The sequence below is a fragment of the Botrytis deweyae genome (genome assembly GCF_014898535.1).
Source record: "Botrytis deweyae strain B1 chromosome Unknown BDEW_053, whole genome shotgun sequence".
Classification (NCBI taxonomy): Eukaryota; Fungi; Ascomycota; class Leotiomycetes; order Helotiales; family Sclerotiniaceae; genus Botrytis; species Botrytis deweyae.
The window spans coordinates 118236-141797 of record NW_024066260.1 but is presented as its reverse complement, the minus strand read 5'-3'; the positions used below and the strand labels follow the sequence as shown (position 1 = coordinate 141797).

The 23562-nt window shown below is 42.0% G+C and overlaps 3 protein-coding genes across 3 annotated transcripts; 1 reads left to right on the top strand and 2 right to left on the bottom strand.

Moving 5' to 3' along the window:
- Positions 1 to 6694: 6694 nt before the first annotated feature.
- EAE98_011813 (uncharacterized protein) lies at positions 6695 to 11290 on the bottom strand (the record flags this gene model as incomplete). The annotated part of the gene is made up of 1 exon (XM_038959436.1): positions 6695 to 11290. The coding sequence occupies one exon, from the start codon at positions 11288 to 11290 to the stop codon at positions 6695 to 6697; it is 4596 nt and encodes a 1531-aa protein (XP_038804201.1).
- Positions 11291 to 14897: 3607 nt separating this feature from the next.
- Positions 14898 to 17205, bottom strand: EAE98_011812 (uncharacterized protein; the record flags this gene model as incomplete). The annotated part of the gene is made up of 3 exons (XM_038959435.1): positions 14898 to 15147; positions 15214 to 16884; positions 16949 to 17205. The coding sequence occupies 3 exons, from the start codon at positions 17203 to 17205 to the stop codon at positions 14898 to 14900; spliced, it is 2178 nt and encodes a 725-aa protein (XP_038804200.1).
- A 3661-nt stretch (positions 17206 to 20866) lies between these two features.
- Positions 20867 to 23005, top strand: EAE98_011811 (uncharacterized protein; the record flags this gene model as incomplete). The annotated part of the gene is made up of 2 exons (XM_038959434.1): positions 20867 to 21088; positions 21140 to 23005. The coding sequence occupies 2 exons, from the start codon at positions 20867 to 20869 to the stop codon at positions 23003 to 23005; spliced, it is 2088 nt and encodes a 695-aa protein (XP_038804199.1).
- Between the last annotated feature and the right edge of the window lie 557 nt (positions 23006 to 23562).

Genomic DNA, 23562 nt, shown 5'->3' with positions numbered 1-23562 from the left:
TGGAGTTCGCTCATTTTGAAATGCCGGTCCGGTATCACTGATATGAGAAGATTTCACATGCAAATAAAAACTTAAATGACACCTTTAAACGTGTCGTCTATGGTAAATCGTGCATCATGAATCGTGAATCATGACAGAGATAGAGATGGTGATAGTTGAAACAATTACTGTATGTAAGCAGATAGATTTGATGTCTGAAACGAGAATGAGAAGGATATCCATATTTCAACCAGCAGTTTTGACCTATCTCCGAAGCCTATGTGCACTGCAAATGGCAATTCACCATTTTACAAATCCGAAGATGGTGAATCTCAATTCTCAACAATTCACAATCTTTCTAGAAGGCCTAATATCACACAGAGATACCCCGTTCCGCTTTGCCCTATCAATCATGCAGCCGCAGCGGGAGCGAAAAAACTTACTACGATCAGGGCTGGCGTGGCGTAGAACAAGGGCAAGGGGTAACCAATACAAATATTACCTATCTGGGTAATACAAGGATTCACGACCGGAAGAACGAATTTGGTAAATCCGAGCCTTTTGAACTTTTGACATTGGCACATATTGCACAAGAAAGAGGTAAGAGGAGAAAGAGGAAAGGTAGGGAGAAAAAAAAGCTCGGAACCTTTCCCATCACTTTTTCCCTCCCTTCATTGATAGATGTTAGAATAGAATTCTCCTAGATGTCCACTTTCGAAAGTCTAATCGCCTCTGGAACTTTTTATGTGTGTTCCCTAACTCCTCTTGACGGCGCTTCGATAATCTGGACCCCTTTCGAACATCTTCAATGCCCCATTAATCGGTGAAAAGTTCGGTGGTTCTCTCTGAACAAGCTTCAAGCTCCAAGCTGACACGCAGGACACATCACACTACAAGATATAACATGAATACTATAATAGACGAGACGAAACGAGACGAAACGAGACGGACGAGACGGACGAGATGGACGAGACGATAGACCCAAGAGACCCAAAAGACCCAAAGAGACTACATATCTAGTATCGATGGACCCATCTTCGTGCCCGCTGCCAGATGACAGATGTGGCTTACATTTCCCACACGATGTGAATTGTACCTACCTAGGTAGGTATCATCAATTTGATCATATCGTTATCGCTCTATACAGAATTAGATTTAGATTTCAACAAAATTTAAGGATTTCAGCGCTTCGAGACATCACCACTCACCATTCATCACTCATGCATACCGGCCTTTTCTGGAACAACGTTACGTATTGTGCTCATCATTCACTCCCATACCCTATTTTCCACACGCCATCTTTCTTTCTATCTTTCCCTCTTTCCTTCCTTTTCCCTACTTCATACTTTCTCGTTCAACTCTTAGGTATCATACGGGCCCTTGCGTTGATTTTCCCGTTTGTATTCTTAGCAACCATTACAAATACCCGCACATCCAGCGATTTGTTCGTCAGCTCATCTCAATGTACTCACAGACCATACGAACATGCCTTGCATGCGTATACTTCGTACTACACAGCCATAATAACTACCATATATAACTACGTTGCTAATTAATCCTGATCATCATAATCATGGGACAGGTCAATCAAGACGATCAAGGCGATCAATTTGTCACTTAAAGACAAACTGACGAATGCTTGATTGATAACTTAAATTTGCCAAAAGTAGAATCCATCTTGAGCACGTTTGGAACCTACATGTTGTTGTTATAACGGCAGTTTCAGTTCCTCGTCGGAATGCCGTGAAAATGTCTACTCTGTAATGAGCATCGACCACCATTGATTCCGGAGACGGACTGTCCAACATGGGTATAGGGGTATACGAAATAGAACTCATCTCGCCAGTTTCAAAATAGACTTTTCATTCTATTGACATAGTTCGATGCACGCAAAGCTATCAATTCTGATGAGGAAAAGTTCATTGCCCTGCTGGATTCTATTCATCGGCTTTCGATGACACCATGAGTACCGATCATTATCTGTCCACTCAGCGTTTGGGCGATCGATTTCTGAAAGAACTCCCACACAAACTAAACACGTCAACACCCCAACACATGGAAATATCGTCAATTCAGATGTGATGGCATGCAAAGTGCTGTACTTCACCATCATCGCATTCAAAATGCCAAAACAAATTCACCGCTTGAACCCCCACGCTTTTGGCCGTGCGAACTTTATCATCCACAATACCACTATTGCTGGCACTCCACTATCAGACTTCATTTCCGTAGCATGTGTGATCCACCATTGCCCAATCACACTACATGGCTGACAATAAACTCGGAATTTCCGACGAGAGAAGTGAAGGCCGAAGCAAGCCACTCTCCATTGTGAGAACGTGCTCCTGAAAGAAATATTCATGTGGTGAGATTGCATATTCTAGAACATTGGTCACTACCGGGTTCTTTTTATTCTCCGATAATAAAATTCCTACAATGCAAATTTTCGCTACCCCTTCACAACCGATCGCATTCACACCGCTAGCTTAGGTGTGCAAGAATCCACCTAATTTTCTCTGGCATGGCCACATGGCATGATGGCAGCAACGCTGCGATGTCCATTCGGTAGGGGCCGAGATTGATACCGTATTGCTCTTTCGCTTCCAGGGGTAAATCGTATATCCAGGAAAGTTGCTGGGTCATCGACGATAAGAAAAAAATATTTCATTATCAATGAGCAGGCCCTCACAGGCCCTTACAGGCCCCCATCACATATTTTCTTTATGATGATTGCAATGCGGTCAAATTTGACTCACCGTTCCGAGCCCAAGCAATCAGTTTTGCTTAAGGTTTTGTCAAGGACCAAGATAAGGAACAGAGGTTAGACTTTTGGCCATAATTCGGGCATTCATTTCGAAGGAGCTTTTTTTTGTAGTCTGCATGTCAATTTTTCCTTCGAGAAGTTGTAACCAGGAGGATTAGACCTCAAGGTTTACTTCCATCTTAGTGCTTATCTCGAATTAGAATTACAACAAGTTACGTTTGTGAGACTCTTGGGAAAGGAAGAGCAAGGGAACAGACATTTTCGACTCACTCGCAATGCTTGCAAAGGCTGGTATTATTCTGGTTCTCAACAATGGCAAGAAAGCATTCTTCGTGGTTAATGATCAATGCTATTCTTATTAGTCATAAAATATCCAAGATCAAATCACACGATCAATTGTTTGATCGCCTGAAAGACAGATTCGAAACCTTTGAGCGGAGAGACCAAATCGCAGACAGTCAATTTGCAAGATGTAAGTACCACACGGCGTTCGAGCTTACTACCCAAAGGATAAGTCTTAAGCCGAGTAGTTTCTTTTGTTAGGCAATGTAAAATCCTTATGGCAACGACTAAACAAGCCAGGCTTGTCGGCTTTCTATTTCTTCAATTTTATTTAGGTTTACGCAGTGGAGGTCAGAGTGTTAGTCACCTGGTATCATTATGCAACGTGTGGAAAAAGCAACATTTCACACATTTTACTTCTGTCAAATACCTCAAGCTTCTAAGTAATCGGTCTCTAGTCCTCCATGATACAAATACATTTGCTGCAAAGAGATCTGGTCACACGCGTCATCTACCTTTCTGGGGAGAATGAGTGAGACAGTCATCATTGGCTTGACAGTCTGGTGATCGCATCTGGTTTACTCTTTCCTTCTACCTCTACTTTTCGCAGTCAAGTCATTACGCAATGCAAATTCCAGACTAACATGTATCAAGCACTTTAATTAGGCATATCCAGGAATAACTACTGAGTTATAGCCCATATCTCTGAATATCTGAGTTTGATCTGGAAAATTTATTTGCTCATCCATCAATCAACCCCTTCTCACTTGTCGCTGAAACCCGGACCATCTATTGTTGTCGTTGAATTCTCTGAATAATACTCTTTACATATATTATGACAGCAATGATCAGCCCTATTCCCCAATAATAACAATAAAACAATGCCTCAAATCGAGGACACCCTCCGATTTGATAGGTTCTTGATCGGAACGGTAATAAATAGTGATCGGGATTATCTTTGTCGATCCCCCATGAACCGGCAAGCTCTTCAAGGGGATTTAGGGAGATGTTCATAAAGTTGAAAGATGGAGGAGGTCCTTATATAGTCGCAATTTTGGAGTTTCTTAGTTTGCAAGATCAAGCTTTGAGAGTCTTAACGGTTTGTATCTCCATCTAATAAGTGCGTACTTCTTATGGCAGCGTATTTGTATGCTATATGATACCTTTGGATATCTCCCTTTTATTCCTGTTACAAAGTTATCTGAATCATGTAAGAAGAATATTGCCTGGGCTTGTGTCTGTAAGTTATTATCTACGCGCGTTATAGATGTAGAAACGGAATCTATTAATAGAACAAGATGATGATCCAGCGACTACAACAATATCAATACCCCTCACTTCCCTGTTGACCACAAATATTTTCGGCAACGATCCGACAGTGGTGCGGATTAGTAACATGATCGACAATAACAAACCATCTCTTGAAACCATGGTGACGAATCCTGGATCATTGCTTTTTTATATAGTAACAGTCAGTGATATGCGCGCGAAGATCGATATTTGGGGAGGGGGTACTGACTTCAAGCATGGAAAACTGGATATTGTTTGCGCCAAAACTCTGGTTTATTATCACAGCCTCTTTCTTACAGCCTCTTTCATCCTGCAATACTGTCTCCATTGAAGTTCCTCAGCAAAGAAAAAAGAAAAAAAGTACCTTAACATTCATTCACTCCAGCTTAAAGGCGCAGAGTCTGTTGTCGGCACGATGACTACACAAATCAGCTAATTCTCGAGCATCAAATCTTAAGAACTTCGATAGTAAATCTTGCCAGAGAGCTTGTATGGGGAGCCTCGGGCGTAGGAAATCTTACAGTATGCAAGTGCTGGATACTGGTCTCTGAATCCTATTTTTCATTTCGATAGTGTTCGGAATGTCTTCTGCTCCGTTGGGTATTTTTGGGGTGGTCATGGATGAAGATGAGTGCTCTGAGTGGCAGTGGGATTGGTTATCTCACTGGGCAAAGATACTCATAGACGTAGAGATGAAGCATGTAGAAAGTATCTGCGTGTTTGACGTCTGCTACACGGATGATGAAGTCCTGTTCTATGTCGTCTCCGACTTTCATTGTTTAAGCACAGGGAAAGTGCCCTTAGAGATTGGCAAAATAAGAATCCTATCACTTCTAGTGAAGTACTCTTAATTGAAATGCTACCAGCAGAGGAAACGCTACCTGAATTCTTTTCGTCTCGAAAGACCGAAGTGTGATTTCCTGTTGTATATGGGCATTAAATGTCCGCACGAGTTAAAGTAGTCCATTTTAAGCGCTAATGAAACTTCTTGCCATCTAATCTACAGTTTTCCCGATAAATTTCTCCCCGTTTCGCTCGAGCATGAGTGTACTCTACCGAATATTCACAGCAATAAGTGTGCAAAACGACAACAAAATCACACACATTGATTCTCAAATCCGACAACAGTAACACCGAAATCTAGCTATTCTAACCCCTATACTCCCTTATACCAAATTCCCCATACCCCCGAGAAACCCTGATCAACAGACAACAAGTAGTATCGTCTCTAGTATTCCACTCTCAAAGCCACGGCAAGACCCTATCTAATATCCACTATCGTCTCGCTTCTTCCAAGCCAGGGGTCCCAGGGCATTCACACGAAAATTATCTCTACTCCACCCCACCCCACCCAACTCCACAAACGGAAAATTTTCTTGCTGCATATTTATATACTCAAAATAAATATTGTCGTTCATCAAACAGGAAAGCAGTTTATCTGCTCATCAAGCTTCTGTGGTCCAATGGTTAGGATTCCACCCTTCCAAGGTGGAGGTTCGTGTTCGATTCACGGCAGTTGCATTATCTTTTGCGTCGTTGTGTGTGTCTTTTTGTTTCGATTTGTGGTTCAATGTTCCTGAGATAATGTTTTGCTGATTGTTTTACTGGTCGTTGAAGTGTGTTAAGTGGCCTTGTAGAAAGAGGGTTGTCTGATTTGAATGAGCGCTCACGGGCTGAACCGGGGATCGCAAACTGAGTGTACGGGGTTGCGTATTTGTTAACGGGAGGTGGTAGTACCATCCTTTGTCCCCGGAACAAACTTAGAAAGGAGGTTCTTACTCGTCTATATCACGGTGGTCGTAAAGATCAAAGGGTGTAGTAGATCACAATCATTCGTGTCTGATAAGAGAGGAGCCCTGAATGTTTGGGCCATCCTCATCAACCCCCGTGAAGATCATTGATATTACGCATATTTGATTCGTGGCTGCTACGAAAAGTACCCTTGTGCAGATGTAGCATTTGCGAATGAGAGGATATTTGAAAGTCTCATTCAGCCAGTAGTCAGATTGTGCACAGAAGCTCTTATCCCATACCCAGTATCGAATAAGAATTGATCTTCAGATGTACAAAGTTCCAAATGGTTCAGATCACACACAAAAACTCCACACTCAACACTTCCACCATCCCCTCTCAAAATCCCCGATTTTGATATGTCTAAGGTTGTCTGTGTCATAATAGTATGATTCATGGATACTCTCGTTTTGGTTTGTAGATTTTTTTTGGAGCATGCATAGTATCATTTCTGCCATTTCGGACTGAATAGAAAGGAAGGACATCGCAAATTTGTTTCCTCTAGTCTTGACCCTTTACAACTCTTCATTAGCCCCTATGCACATCTCCAATCGCCTGAAAAAAGCCTTACACCTTTGCAGGTAGGGCTCAGCGGTCAATCTCGATGCCAGTCATCTCTGTTTCCAACAGACCAGCCAAAGCATGATTCTTCTTAATTATGGAAAGTGGTGTTGGGCCTTTATAATGTTCAGCGTTGATGTCAGCACCGTAGTCTAGGAATATCTTGACAATGGGCATAGAAGGCTGTGCATGAAGAAGGTAATACATCAATGGTGTGTAACCATGGCTGTCTTTCGATTCTATGCTGGCACCCTCTTCAATTAATAACCTGACCATATCTTCATGCCTATATCTAATAGCCCAGAACAACGGCGTCTGGCCTTTTTCATCCTTTTGATTAATGTTGGGAAGCTTTTCCAACAATAGTTTCAGCATAGCTAGCTTTCCACCTTGAATAGCATTTTCAACAGCCTTTAGCAATAACCCATTGTTGTCTTTGTTCTCCGTCTCAGTATAAGCGCTTTGCTTCAAAAGAATTACAGCCACAGCTTCGTGCCCCCCATAAGCAGCTCTTGAGAGCAGGCTATAGCCAAATTTTGTCAGTAAATCTACTTTGCCACCTTTCTCTAACAATAACTTCACAACAGTCATGTGTCCCTGAGAACCAGCTTCATACAATGGTGTCAAACCACTGTCGCATTTCGCGTCGATCTCAGCACCATTTTTCAGTAATAATTCAACTATTGTCTTGTGACCATTGCTAGCAGCGTGAAATAGCGGCGTCCAGCCTTGATACCCTGGCATGCTATGTCTTAGATTCGGATCCATGCCATTCTGTAAAAGAAACTCAACCATTTCTTCGCCTCCGTATCGCGAATTTGAGAACAGCGCTGACGCAAACCCCTTTTCTTTACAATCAAACTTGGCACCTTTACCTAATAACAAGCTCAGTATACTCATATTTCCACCAGCAGCAGCATTCACCAAGGGCGTTTCGTCACTAAAATCAACACAATTGACTTCCGCGTCATTTTCTAATAACAATTCAACTACATCCTTGTGTCCATGAAGGGCAGCGATCATTAGAGGCGTTCGATTATTCTGGCCTCGATAATCAACCTTAGCGCCTTTCTTCAATAACAACTTGACCATGTCCAGGCATCCAGCCCGACTAGCTTGCATCAAGGGTGTGTTATTGACTCCTGTTTTAATGTTAACCTCAGCGCCTTCTTCCAATAATAACTTGGCAATGATGACAAGTTTATAATCAACAGCAATCATCAGAGGTGTGTTATTCTCGGACCCTCCGTAATCAATCTCAGCGCCTTTCTCCAACAGTAATTTGACTGTTTCTAAGTTTCCTTGGAAAGCAGCCATCATCAAAGGTGTTTGATTGGTCGAGTCCCGACAATTAATATCAGCGCCATGCTCCAATAGCAATTTGATCATATCTAAATGTCCTTTGTACATGGCTATTACCAAGGGTGTTTCATGGCTCGAGTTCCGACAATCAATATCAGCGCCATACTCCAATAACAGCTTCGCCAAATTAACGTCTCCATGAATGACGGTAATCATCAGAGGCGTTATATTTTCGATTCTTCCGTGCTCAGTCTCAGCGCCTTTCTCTAATAGCACTTTGACCATATTCGCATGTCCCCTTCTCACAGCTTCCTCCAGAAGTGATGCCTTACCAACTTCCTTTATGCAATTTGCATCGATACCCATCTCTAACAAATATGTGGCGACAATGCAAAGATTTCTTTCAACAGCCTCTATCAGCAAGGTCTTGCCACGACCGGTCAGATTCGGATCAAACCAACTCTCGTCCAAATTTAGTTTAAAAACGAGTGGTATCTCCTGATCGTACTGTGAAAGCTGAAAAACAAGATCTTTTTTGTGTGTGTAAGTGAAGCTGCGTCCAAGCTTGACATTTTTGTTATTTTTTGGGTGATATGTTTTGCACAAGTCATGCAGTAGAGAGTTTGAGGGATATATTTCAGCTTCGATTTTAAGGAGCGTCTGAGCAGCTTCATCGCTCCCAGTAGCCAGAGCAGCAAGAATTGATGGTCCATACCGTTGCTCTGTTACATCAAAGCAAGACTCCTTTCTGGGACGTGTTCGAATGAGGTTGGCTAAATTTCTTTCTGCCAGGAGGTAGAGAATGGTTACGGAGTCCGTATATCGTCGAATTTCGTGATTCTCGAAACAGTTGTTCACGAATACCCATAGACGAGTGGGAAAGTTTTCTAGAAAGTCTGCCTGCTCTATGTAATTTTGTTGAGCAAGATTGGCGTGACACAGGATGTTGGACACTGAGTAATCGAGAAATGGAAATCTCAATTTTATTTCCTCTTGAAACTTCGACTGCGCTTCCTTGGAACGTTGCGCGGGTGGGATGCCCGATTCAGGATGTGCTGTATTCACAAACGGATATTTCATGTTGCGACATTCCCAGAAGTTTGGTTCGCTAAAGTTGAAGTGTTTTATAACCTTTGGGTTGATGACAGTGTTTAGTTGAGCCAAGCAACAATTCTTCAACTTGTCATGCCCATGGCCGACAAAGTTTCCGGGAATTCCAGACAGTTGAGTCTCGTATCTACCCAACAAAAAGTCCCTAACAGACTCGTGGATAAACTGTACATCTGAAGCTTTGTTTTTCGTCACCTCAGCCAACCCTTTGGAGGAGCTCCTCACAAATAATTTCATTTGGTCAATATTGACATCTTCCTGGTCCCAAAAGCCCGTGCAATCTTCAAGACCGATTTGAGTTGCAAAATAGAGTTCTTGTGGTTTCAAGGGACGATTTGCAAATAAAATTAATTTCAGACAAATTTGTAGTTCTTCGAGGTTCTCTCCATCCCGCTCAAGGATCATTTCAAACAAATCGTTTAGTCCTGGTGGAATTTCGTTGAGGCGCTCACTGATTTTCTTAGTAGAAATAGAGCCAGATGTATACTCAGAATTGAGGATGTCAAGAACTAAGACGACCCAGAGAAAAATGCCGGAAGACTTTTGTAGGATTTCGGACCGAAGTGCTTCGGCTTGTTTGGATTTGCCTAGCCTTAATTTCGACTTGATATAGTGCTGAATATCTTCTATATGCCCAAGTTCATCTTCTAGAGTAATTTCCATACCCTTCTGGATGACTATAGTGGGGTAGTGTCGACTAGAAAAGCATATTTGCAAGCTAACTTGCGAAACTTCTGCAAGCTCACACAATTCCTCAAAAAACGATACCATTCCGCTTGCTTGCTTCTGATCGCATTCATCCAACGCATCAACAAATATCATCAGTGATCTGCTTCCAATTTTTGCTACAGCATGCTTCAACGTCTGCTTTAATGCTGCTTCACTCCAACCATTTCTTTCAATGCCTCTCGCGCCATCGGCTGTCATCCACTCCAAGCTATCTCTAAGCTCTATCATCTTTTCGAAAAGCTGGTGCAAAAGAGAGCGATATAAGCCAGTAGTTGTTCTCTCTTCAATCGTACCCCGTGCCAGAAAAAAGAACGATAACGTGATTTTTAAGGAATCGCCTTTTGCCTTAAGCTTAGCCTCCTCGAAGAGTAATTTCATCAAAGTTGACTTCCCGGTACCGGGGTTTCCTTTGATCCAAAGAAATCCTTCATGATCTTGCCGTTTTGAAACATCGTTCCATGAAAGGTATTCCGACTTGGTAAGAAACCAACGGCATGTTGTTCCTTGGGCAGCAGCCAAACTCGTTAGGCGCTCATCGATTTTGGGAAAGTATAGTTGATCTATAATAGATTGTCTCGTGATTGTATCAATCTCATGCATGTTATCCTCGAAAATTCTTTCGGGGCCTTCCACAGTTTGAGGGCGAGAAAGGTGAATGGAAGATTGATCATGTGAGATTTTCGATCTTTTTGTGGAGTTGGAACCAGCAGCAGAAAGGACTGAAGAGTCATCAAGAGTGCGTTTCTTTGCGCGTTTTTCAATCTCTTCTTGAAGCCTCCTAAACGAATTTTCTGATCCTTCGCCATAGAGATGTGGCATATAAACATCAAAGATTCCCAACAATGAATAAGCTCTGTCTTCTTCATACTTCGTCTGGCGATTTTCTGCCCATGACAATCGCTGTTCAATGCTGAATTCAGACAAATTCTTTCCTTGGAGAACCGAAATATCAACTCCTGTGACTTCATAAATTTCTTGTTGTAATGATTTCCTGTCGCCGAGTAGTGTTCCATTCGAGCAAAAGAATTGAACTGACGGCGGAGCAATGAGCTCTTGTAGTGTCCATCCGCGGGTAAACCATCGACTTTCCCGAAAAGATGGCAGCCACGAGAAGACATTAGACTGCTCGTAATTTTTGACTGAAACATCTGATAAATATACATAGCATTTTTCAGCATTTTTATACCACCGAAACATAAAGTTGATAGCCTTTTGGAGTTCGGCACTGCTCGTTTTGTCGATGCAGCAAGTATCCACCCAGAAGTATCGCAAACCATCGCGTTTAGCTTGTTCCCCACAGAATTGAAGTTTTCTGTAACCTGATTTTCCCTGTCCGGTACCGTTCAGGAGGTCTTGGAAGGTGAGCTCGTCTGTCTCTGCCCCCCACGTATGCGATAGGATAGCGTAGTCTGGAACATGACTGTCATCAAAATTTCTGACCAGAACGAACTGCTCTTCGCTATTGCATTCTAATAAGCGCATTGAGATTGATTAGAGGAGAACTTCTGGGGAGATAAATATTGAACAGAAAAGTGTTCTTGAGTACTTTTGGGAGCATCGGTGTCAAGAATTGAGGTGTCAGTCAGCTGGGCGGTTATCTTGACGTTGCATTGAGGCGAAGTTGCAGCTAGCCAATTGTATGTTGACTACTGTGGTAGAGTCTGCAAACCACGTTGAAGTTCATGGTTAAGCATAGAAAAGCCAATCACAACTTTTCTTATGCATGTGGCTCGCCGAGTTTGGTGCTTCCCCACTGTTTTCGGTCGCGAACGAGGCAACGACTTCGTCAACGAACAAGATATTCGCATTTTCACCACCCCATCATCACCTTCCTATAAGTTTCCATTTGTACTTTTTAGCTTGACTTGATGATTTGTTTTCCGTGCTTTCAGTGGTTCTCAGTCTATACTCCCTTGGGACTTTTGCTTGATTCCTTATTCTCTCACATTCTTTTCTATATTTCTTATACTGTTCTCATCCTAAAGCTCGAAAGGAAAGAGAAAGAAGATTCATAATGATAACCCTATTATCTTCTATACAAGTTTCGTAAGTATCACACAGCCGCTAAGTAGAAATCTTACAAGGAAGGATCGAGAATCCGTGTATCCCAGCAATCATCTTCAGTGGACATCGTTGGCGAAGACATAAATTCACCAGTATTTTCTCATCCACTTCCATCGGAAGAGTTCTTCAAGAGCTTGCGATAAACGATCTCTCCAAATAAGTTATTCCACTGGCAAGATACATACCCTCAATCTCAGCTACAATTATTCTTCCCACTGATTAGTATTTATTCTCATATTTTGTTCTCTTGTTGCTATGCCGCGAAAGGTAGTTTGAAAATCGACGCTCCTGGTATTATATTCCCGCAAAGTTGGCTTCTCTATTCATGTTTGTAGGTATTGACTATTGGCGTTACAGTCTCCATGCGTCACCAAAGATCTAGAAATCAAAGAAAGGAGCCAGAGAAACCTTTCATCTCGTTTCACCCAGGAAAAGTATGAGCAACATGCTAGTTTCTCTGAAGTTTGAGAGCCTCAAATCATCTTTTTGCCTTGGAAGTCATGAAGACCTTTAAAACACCAGAAAGGAAGTTAAAGGTTCCAAAACTATCGGAAGTATGCCATGGGCTCGATATACTATGCTCACAGTCTCAAGTCTGACCTTGTTTCTTCCCCGATTACTCCTGAAAAATGCTGGTTAGGATTTCGTCCGGGCTGAAAAAACTTTTGCCATGTTAAGCCACAAGAACTATCGCCATCACTCCCAAGTCCCGAAGGTTAAATCATTCAGACAAGACTTTGCATCCTCACTTAACGGGCTACCAGCAATCAAAGGCCAAGCTGCTATACCCTCCATATTCTTACACAATGCGATACCTCACAACACAAACCTCAACCAACCATACCGCCTACCCTTTCAATGGTTTTCGGATAATCAGGTCGACCACTTTATTTAATACAGATGAAAGGCCAGAATTCAATCATTACTCTCCAAATTTCATTTTGAAATGCGATGATACATCTACCTAGCCTATAAGTATTCATCCCACTAGCGAGACTTCCGTATTTACTAAGGAATGAAAGACAGATGCTGAAAGCAACAAATGAGACATTTTCGTCGATTTCCTCAAAGATTCGCAAAAAAAGAAAGTGGCCACAGAGAAACTTACTAGTACTAACTAGTACGCACTGCATGAATCACATCTATATTCAATTTCCTCCTCATATACTCTACAGTCTAGCCACTGCACTCCTGACCACCACAATATAATCCTATAATACTTCTATACCACTCCATCCCTCACCTTTTTCCCTCAAAACCCCTCTCTCTGCAAAGTCCTTCACATTTCTAACCTCCTCATCACCAGTATGCACTCCCATAAAAACACCACCAAACAATCTTTCCCCTAAATCACTTCATCAGATCTATCCATTCGCCCTCACCTGGGCATTCCCAAGCATCTCATCTAACCCAACTAACCATCCAGCCACAACAGTATCAACACCAGTACTAAAACCAATATCCAAATCCACATACATAAATAACACCATACTTTAATCTGCCTCCACAGCTCTCACCTCTTATTTCTCATATCATACCATACCATACTAAAAGCTTCTTCTTTTCTATGCCTCCATCCATCTACCTATCCATCTACCCACCCATCCGCGCATCTACGCCCTACCTTTCTCCCCGAAACCCCTTCATCTTCATCCATCTCCATCTCCAATCATCTAATACACAACCCCGCCAAAAATCCCATCGAACATCCCCCCATAAAATCACCCACTCAAATCTATCCATCCAGCCACTCACCTATTGACCCTCCACCAACTACCTACTAACCCATCATCCATAGTCCATAATCCATAGTCCGCAGTCCATAGTTCAATCTGAACAAACTAACATTACACCCAGTACAGCACAGTACAGCACAACTGAGCACAATATATCCACACCATAAGAATAAACCCTCACGCTCATGGTTCACTCGTCACTCATTACCCATTCCTCATACACTTCCAATCCCAATCCCATCTCAATCCCAATCCCAACCTCCACCTCCCCCACTACCTCCACCCCATCCTCAACTCCAATCTCCAATCCATATCCCTAGCAAAATTCTCAATCCCTAGTTTACATACATACACTCCCATCTCTGTATCTCCATTTCCATTTCCAATTCCATTCCCATCCTTCTCTTCATCACTCATTCTTCCCATACACCCCCACCCCTCATCCCACCTCTTCCTTACACCTCTTCCTCTAACCCCCAATCTACACCTGCCCATATATCAACCTATCGAATCATCATCTCATGCTTCACATTAGACACAAGCCTCACTCTATTCCCTCGAAGCATGATTGCACGTAAAACTAGTCCGAGTAGACCACAAATTGATTGTAAATGTAAAGGTAAAATGTATCTGATTTGAATTTTCAATTTTTATGATTTTATTTTTTGAGTTTATACAAGAAAGACTGATTGACTGACGACCATGATCCCCATTTCCTTTCCCATCCATATCCTATTTCTCTCAAATTCCACCATCCTCCTCTGACCCTCTCTCGACAACCAGATACAACCTCATCTCACTTTTTCCAAGTCAATCAATCTCCCCTCACTCCCACACTTCTCATCACATATATTCACCCCCATTCGAATTTCTCAATGTGGTGTAATATCTATATGCAAAACGCGGAACCTTGAAATCGCCACAAAAAAAATCCCTAAGATGTGTTTCTCGAATGGTAAAAACACAAAACAGAACTCCTTCGGCTCCAATCCCAATTTCCCCATCTAATTACAATAAAAGACATTATTCTCCAGCTGTCAAGAATCCACATTCGAAGAGACCAATTCAAGATCAATTCAGCACTTCTTTCGACAAAACAAATAACCATGTCCATCGTTTGACAATCACGTATGGTAAATCATCGTCATGTTAATAAAGTATGAAATCGACACCCAATATTGACAATTGATAGGGCTAAACAGGTATGAAAACCTCAAAAATGCGCGCTCAAATGCATCAATCCAGAAAGAACAAAGTAAACATCCCTAAAATTTTGCATCTCTTACACCTCACATACCTTGACGCATACCCCATTCTGGTTTCAGAGTCGCAGCCATATCATCCCTGGTAAAGACGATATCTTGAGGAATTTTACTGACACGATAAGCACCGTTTTTAATCGCATTTGCTTGAACGGATGAAATTCCACTCTTGTTACTTCGGATACTACCAGCATCACTCATAGTATCTGGATCCTTGAATCTTCTTGGAGGAGCGAAATCAAGGGATGTGAAGGTACCAGATTTTCTCAACATGTGGCTGTATAATTTGTTAGTTGAATGATTCTATTCTTAAATGAGATAATTAACCAAGGGAAAAACTTACGGGCTTGGCATTGCAGCAAGTTCATCATATGCTCCAACGATTGGTGCAAATGCTGGAAGTGCAGGTGAATATGGTCGTCTTTCACCGAAAGGACTTTCAGATCGACCGGCGACACGATCACGGACATTCAATTCCGGTGCAAAGTCGAGTGTGTTGAGTAAAGCAAGTGAATCGTCTCTGAGTTTGGATGGAGTAGGTAACGAAGTAAGGGGTTCAGGGGGTGGCAAATTCTTTCTTGGAGATGGCGCAGGACCGCGTTGAGAAGCAGATGAAGATGCTCTTGGTCCTTCGTTGAATGGCATTCTAGGAGGTGCACGCATTGAGGAACCACCCATTGAACCATGCATAGAACGTGGTGGTGCTCCTTGGAATCTTGGTGCACGTGGAGGTGGTGTCATAGCACGACGCGAGATAGGTTCAGCATATGGCAAAACGAAGCTGTTGGTAGCTGGGTCGAAGTAAGTAGAATCTCCTGGACCAGGGTAGTGCGCATCATAATCCTCAATGTATTGACCTTGTGGTGCTGGCTTTGAGTCATCAAAATATTCCTTGTAGAAAGATCTAATTCTGTTGGCACGAGTTTCAGGATCCTCTGAAGCATCAGCTGGAGCATCGGGAGGCAATGGTCGAAAGCCCATGGAAAGTCTTTTAGGGTCAAATCCGGGAGCACCCAAACCAGCTTGAGCAAATTCTTCAGGTGGGACATCCATGGAGTAACGATTTGCCTTGTTTTTTGCGATTTCGCGAGCAGGGGATGGTGGTGTAATCTCGATTCCATCACCGTAATCACTAATCTCAGAGTTTCGGGGCTTTTGTTGCTGCTGTGGAGTAGGCTTTGCATTCATTGGTAACGTGTTGATTGCTGGAGGGGGTGCTTTACGAGTTGTATTTGGCTTTGGTTCAGCGGGACCAGTTGAAGCAGCAGCGGAGGGATCAGAAATGATTAAGGAGCCTAGGTAATTGTTACTATCTCTGATCGCATTATATTGGTTTCCAGCATAGGATTCCCGGTCCGGATAGGGCATTGGAACGGGCATAGTAGAAGAGAAACCATTTTGGGGGCGTAGATTACCTGGTAGACCTTTTCTGGCAGCATCTTGTGGTGGGGAAGCAGCTTGCTTTGGTTCCGCTGGCATGTTAGCAGGTGGGATTGAGTTTGATCTTGGTGGTGGAGCAAAGCCGGTTGAAGGTGGAGTTGTTCTTGACATTGCAGCCGCATTTGAAAGGAGACCTTGTCCATCTGGCGAGCCAACATCGTACGCCTTGGAAGGAGCAGCACTTGATTCAGTCATAATTGAAGATCCATTGCGGCCCTGTTTGGAACGTATAGAGCCACCCCCAACAGCTTCATGTACTGGACGATAAGGATCCTCGTTCGAATGGATTGTTCTTGAGAGCGAATGAAGGCTTTCCCTAGAATTTTGTAGTTCCGGTGGTAGTAAGTATGGACTTTTACCTCCCAGATCCAAGGACATTTGTCGTGTTCTTACAGCACCTCCTTTCTCGTCATCGAAATTTGAGATTCCTGAATCTCCACCAGCGGTTCTCGATATTCTACCCATACCAAAGTCCATGTTCTTGGTTGGATCATTTATATCCTCTTCCCTAGCCTTCTTCATATATCTTCGTTGCAGAATTGTGAATAAGATGATGGCGCCGCCGACAGGAATACTATCACGACCAATGATTAGAGCTCGGAACAAAGCCACCAAAATGTTAGATTAATTAAACTCACACGATACCTAGAATAACGGGCAAAGTGTAGGCAGAAGGGCCGACTGGCTTTTCACAAGCAGCAGAAGTATCATCCGCAGCACATGTGCTTGAAGATGCGGCAGCAGAAGTTGTAGCACTTCTCACCATAAGAACTGGATCTGGTAATGACATTTTCAATATCGATGCAATATTACCAATATCTTCTGCAGCCGCCTCTGCTAATGGTACTCGACGTGCCAACCTAACAATATTTGCTAATCTTTGATGGTCCGCCATATTGGCATAGGTAATCCTGCTACCGAATTTGACTGATCTTGTAGGAAATATTTAAAACGTGCGATCGATTAAGAAATTATAAAACGAGTTTGTTATTATCGTAGTCGTCTTGGGTATCTTTTTCGCTCAAAGGCAGGTGCGATTCGAATATGGTACTTTGTAAATGGCAGGCTGTGCGAGTGAAATGGGAAATTAATGCGAATATCAGACTGGGAAGATCGATTGGTGAATTATCTTTAATTCTTTTTTCGGTATAGGACAGTCAATTTGAAACAGTCGAAACGGTTGACGTAAAGTCAAAAAGTAAATAATGAAGAACTATTGAGGTTGAGAAGATAATTTTGGATTGATTGATGATTTTACTTTTCCTCGAGAGAGTGACTGTGGTCGGAATGATTGGGGTGGTGTAAACAACGAATGAATGTGTTCTTGGAGGCAGTTATAATAAAAGGAATGTGACGCTTGCAAGCAAGCAGGAGAATTAACCTCCAAGAAGATGGTGATGTCTGAGAAGGATGAGGAAAAAGTCAAAGGGTTTTTTCGAGGTGAAGGGGAGAGAAAGGTAAAGGAAGGAAGGTGGTTGAGAGATGGAGGAGGAGGAGGAGGAGGAGGAGGAGAATGACAAGAGAGCGAACAGCGAGAACAGAGATAGAAGATTGGATGGATTTTAGAAGATGGGCCAGAATTAAAGAGATGAGCCAGGGGTCATGATTGACTAATCCCAAAGTAGCTTAATCAGGGGTACGAAACCACTAAAACATGGATATACATGGATAAATATGGATATTATATATTAATTTAACAACGATCTAACCGAGGACGGACTAGCCTACTTCTGAGCATGATCAGATGAAGATTGGACGAACTTGATAGATAATTGGTTGTGGAGGATTCACAATTTCAATTATGGGGATAAATCCTAGATTTGTGGAGGGATAATGAAGATAATGAAGATATGGGCGATATGAGAGAAGGACAAGAATTAATACAGATCGTGGGCGGTATTGGGATTTCGGATATTGGGATATTGAGATATTGAGATATCAGAGTATAAGAAGGCAATACACAGACACTCGACCAGTTCATTAGTATCTACACAATACGAAGTATACCTATGTATATTATCAAAACTTCGAGCGCAGCGAGCTATGGGGGTCTGGGGGCTTGCCCCCATGAATGAATATGAATGAATAAGTATTGTACCGGTGAGTAGATACCTCGATTTAATCCCTCATTATTTCATTCCATATTGTATCTCTGAATACCTCGTATACCGGCACACAAGTTGACATCTTCACCATCACAACACGACAATACACCAAAGATACACGACTCTTACTCCTATTCTCTCTTAACTCCGTAGACTACCTATCTAGACCATCGTTACCCGAAAAAGATTACAATTATTTCTATCAATAGAATTGTGAAATATTCCCGATTTCGATCAGATGTCTCAACTCTCTTGAAACCCTTTTAGAAAGTCCACGTTGAATCTAAAAAAGTTAAACATTGAGATGTGGACAGGGTACGCGAGCACTAATTTCAATGAGTGAGTGGACAAGTGAGTGAAAATACTATTCGATGAAGTTGGGGACATTAAAGGTAAGAGGTAAGAAGTCAGAAAGAAGTGAAAGAGGTGGTGGTATTGAAAGGTGGATTTATTAGAATGTCACTGTCGCTTCTCTTCTTCCCCGTCCTCCCTGCCTCTACTCTGTACTCTGTATCGAAAATATCGATGTTGTCCCACTTACTAGGTGTATTGCGATTGGCTGTACATACCTACATCCTGTGCAATCTGTACCTGGAATGATACTTTAGGTACTTAGGTATGGTATGAATACAACATCATTCATACATACTTGTGATATATCTTCAATCATTGCTGAATGTTTGATACAATCATTTTTCGTACGTATATTCAGCTATACAAAACAACATCTTCTGACACGCCTCCTTCTCCACGGAGTATATCCAGTTTGGAACCTCAATTCCAGATGATTGAATTGTGTTCAAAAAACGAGAAAGATCAAGTACCCCGTCAAGAAAAGAGGCGCAATCATCTGTCATTCTTGTTAATGGAAGCCATTCTCGTAATATATAGATCCTGAGGATTCTCAAAATGTTACCGAAGACTCCTATCAGTTCTGAATGGGTTTGAAATCTGGACCTTGAGAATGAGAATGGTTTTCCTTTGAATATTGAGGAAGCTGACATTGCATGATGACTTGCTCAATTCATCCTTCAACAACAGCCTCTTCATGGATCTTCAAGGGATGTATAAATAACTGCAGTGCCCCAAAAGTTGTGGTAAATGAACCTCGTGCTGTATTCGTGGTACTTTACCGTTATGTATTGTCTCTTCGGATATTGACAAATTCCCCTCCTTCGTATTTCGTACTTCGTACTTTGATACCAATAATAAATGATTGATACTGGCATCCACATCTACAACCACATTCACATCCATATCCACATCCAGTCCACCACCAAAAAGGTTTGCGAATGGCGAATCTCATAGGACTGTACAGTATTACAGTTTCTGACCATGATAGAACTGCGATATCCTTGATAATGGCCACCTCCTATCATGATTCGCAGATCCAATAGATTCTTCCATTCTTTCTGTCCCTCCCTCTCTTAAAATTAAGATTTACAAACTCCAGACACTTTTCCAACTTTTCTCCATCAGCTAACATCGATACCGATGCACAAAGCACAAGCACGAGCCAGACCGATTCAAAAACCGCACCCACACACACTGCACATGAGATCCACAACGGTACAGAAGACCAATAGTGGACCAGAAACATAAATGATAGGCATGGGCTTATGGAACATGGGTTTAATCGGTGCCGCAGTGGCAGAAGTGGCTTCCAATTCCAAAGTTCCGTTCCATGGTTTGGTTTGATAATAAAGATAGCGAGATTAAATGATCCTAACAATTCAATCGATTCATTTAGAGAGAATGATGAGATTGATCCTGAAATATATTGATCGAATTAAACATGTTGGTGTGCGTATTTAGGAAACTCAGTTGAATGCGCAGCAGATGTAAATGATCGGATGGATGCTTGAGGTATTTGAAAGTATTCAAACTGAGACTCGACTCGACTGGAGAGGAAAGAACAGATTGAAATATAAGATATGCCTCCCTAGGTAGGTGTACAAGCTGAGGGAATCCTTCAATAGGGGCTCGCGATGTCAATCATTGCCGGCGCGATCAATAGCATCCATGGATAGCATAATATAACCTCAGGAATCGACAGATTCGATAGAAATACTCCAAGCCGTCAGTAAGATTGAGTAGAATTGGGAATGGAATGGAATTGGAATGTTCCACAGCGTCCTGGTATCGTCTCATGCCGAGCCCGTTTCTTAGCTGTGTTTGATGACCGGACTGGGGGGGAGAAGGGAAGGGGCCATTCCATTCCCATTCTCCATGATTCATGCCTTAATTCTAGATAAGGCATGAACAGAGATCTCACCGCCTTGGCTTTCAAAAAAAACTCGTGACTACAAAATTATACGCGTATTCTCTCACCCATCCTCCATCCAGCCATCCCCCCAGATCCTCCTCACCCTTGTATCACTTCTAGCGGGCACGAAATTGTTCATCTAGGTATGATGTTAATAAGAAACAGTATAGGCATATGAAATCAATATGGCCGACTTTGATTTATCTTCTACATTCATTCCCGCTCTTCACAAACCTTCCTCTTTACTACCAATAGCTCAACATCGCGAAAGTCTCTTGTATCTTATCGAGACTTATCCTGTTACTATTGTAGTTGGACATACTGGTTCAGGAAAAACTACTCAGATACCTCAATTTCTTGAACAGGCAGGATGGTGTGAAGATGGAAAACAAATTGCTGTTACTCAAGTAAGATATTCTTCAGCCCTTTGATAACCCAAAACTAATTCACATTTACAGCCTCGTCGAGTAGCAGCAACAACAGTAGCAATTCGAGTTGCGGAAGAAGTAGGATGTGAAGTAGGTAGAGAAGTTGGCTATTCAATTCGATTTGAAGATGTTACATCAGCAGCCACCAAGATTAAATTCTTGACCGATGGACTGCTTTTAAGAGAAGCTTTAGTTGATCCTTTACTATCGCGTTATTCAGTCATTATGGTTGATGAAGCTCACGAGAGATCTTTGAGTACTGATATCCTCTTGGGTGTTCTCAGAAAGATTCTGAAGAAGCGTTCGAATGATTTGAGAATCATTATTAGTAGTGCTACTCTTCAAGCTGAAGATTTTTTGAATTTCTTCTCGAATGATGATGCGGAAATGAAACCTAAGGTTGATGATGCTATTACTCTTGATGATTTGATTGCTCAAGGTAGCGCTTCAGCAAGTGACCCAAAAAATGACGGGAAAACTGGACAAATTATTAGTTTGGAAGGTAGAATGTTTCCTGTTGATATTCTTTACCTAGAAAATCCAGCAGAAGATTATCTGGAAAAAGCTATTGATACAGTATTTGATATACACACCAAGGAACCAGATGGAGATATCTTGGTTTTCTTGACAGGAAGAGAAGAGATAGATAAAGCTATACAAGCAATATCGGAACGTGCATTAAGTTTACATCCAAGATCACAAGCTATTATGCCACTTCCTCTTTATGCGGGACTCTCTACCGAACAACAAATGTTTGTTTTTGAACCAGCTCAAGAAAATACTAGAAAGGTTATATTTTCCACCAATATTGCAGAAGCGTCCGTTACAATTGATGGTATCATCTACGTCGTAGATTGTGGTTTTGTAAAACTTCGAGCTTATAATCCAATAACCGGCATCGAAACTTTAACAGCAACTCCAATATCCAAAGCATCCGCAACACAAAGGTCAGGTCGAGCAGGTCGTACTAAACCTGGAAAATGCTTCCGCCTCTACACAGAATCAAACTTTCAGGCCCTTGAAGAAGCAACTGTTCCAGAAATCCAACGGTCAAATCTTGCACCCATAATACTCCAACTCAAAGCTCTTGGCATCGACAATATAGTCCGATTCCCATTCCTTACTTCCCCACCAGCCGAACTTATCATTCGTGCCCTCGAACTTCTCTATTCCCTTGGAGCGCTAGATACATATGCCAAACTTACCAAACCTCTTGGCACACGTATGGCCGAATTAGCAGTTGAACCAATGATGGCAAAGACTCTTCTATCAGCCAGTTCTTTCAACTGTCTTTCCGAAATCCTCACAATAGCTGCTATGACATCCGTAGGAGGTAACATCTTCTACAATGACTACGATGAGAAGAAAGCCATGGAAACTGCCAAACGGAAATTCGCCGTCGAGGAAGGTGATCACATTACGCTACTCAATATCTACCAATCATTCATCACTAAAGGCAAGAAACAACCCAGATTCGCCCACGACAATTATCTCAATTTCAAAGCCCTCTCAAAGGCAATCAGTATTCGCGCCCAACTTAAACGCTACCTCGAACGTTTCGGCATTTCAGTAGATGAAACTCTTTCATCATCATCAAACCCGAACATGCTCTCAGTAGGAGGTCCAGATAAAAGCGAACAAATACGTAGATGTCTCACGACGGGATATTTTGCACATGCCGCAAAAATGCAGCCAGATGGAACGTTTAGGAATGTGGGGGGAGGAACGATACTTCATGCTCATCCGAGTAGTTTGATGTTTAATCGGAAGTGTGAATGGGTTGTTTTTAGTGAGGTGGTGGAGGTGGGTGGAAAAGTTTATATTAGGGATTTGAGTAAGATTGAGAAGGGGTGGCTGGTGGAATATGCGCCTGAGTTTTATAAGATGAAGTCATGATGTGGAATTGAGATATTTGATAACATTAAATTCAAAAAGCATCTAGAGAGGGTATTGTTAATACTTATTTCTATCATCGTTGTCATATTCTATTTTCTGAATTTTTCGTTGCTTGTTCCTTATCATCTGATTTTCCTCACTCGATCAATTTCATTCTCGTGTTTATTCCTTCTTTCACTCACTTCCAAAAACATCCCCAACCCGCAATTCTGCATGTCAAAACTTCCAAAGACTTTGGAGGGTGGAGTAAGCTCTCCTGAAAGAACTTGTGAAGAATTCCGGTAATGTGTATCATGGAATTTTTAGAGGATGTCCTGGGACTTTATATATAAGGAGGCTGAAAAAATAGGGATCGGAGACGAAAAAATGAGAGTTTGGCATGTGGTATAGTGGAGTAGACGGGATGCAATGTGATGGAGAGAGAGGAGTAGCGAGAGAGTACGGAGATTTCTTGATGCACTGTTTCTCTTTATCTCCTATCCTCCTTCTTTTCTCCTGAGTTTGTATTAAAAGCTAATTTACTCTGGGTTTATAACTCGGGATATGGATATTGCAGA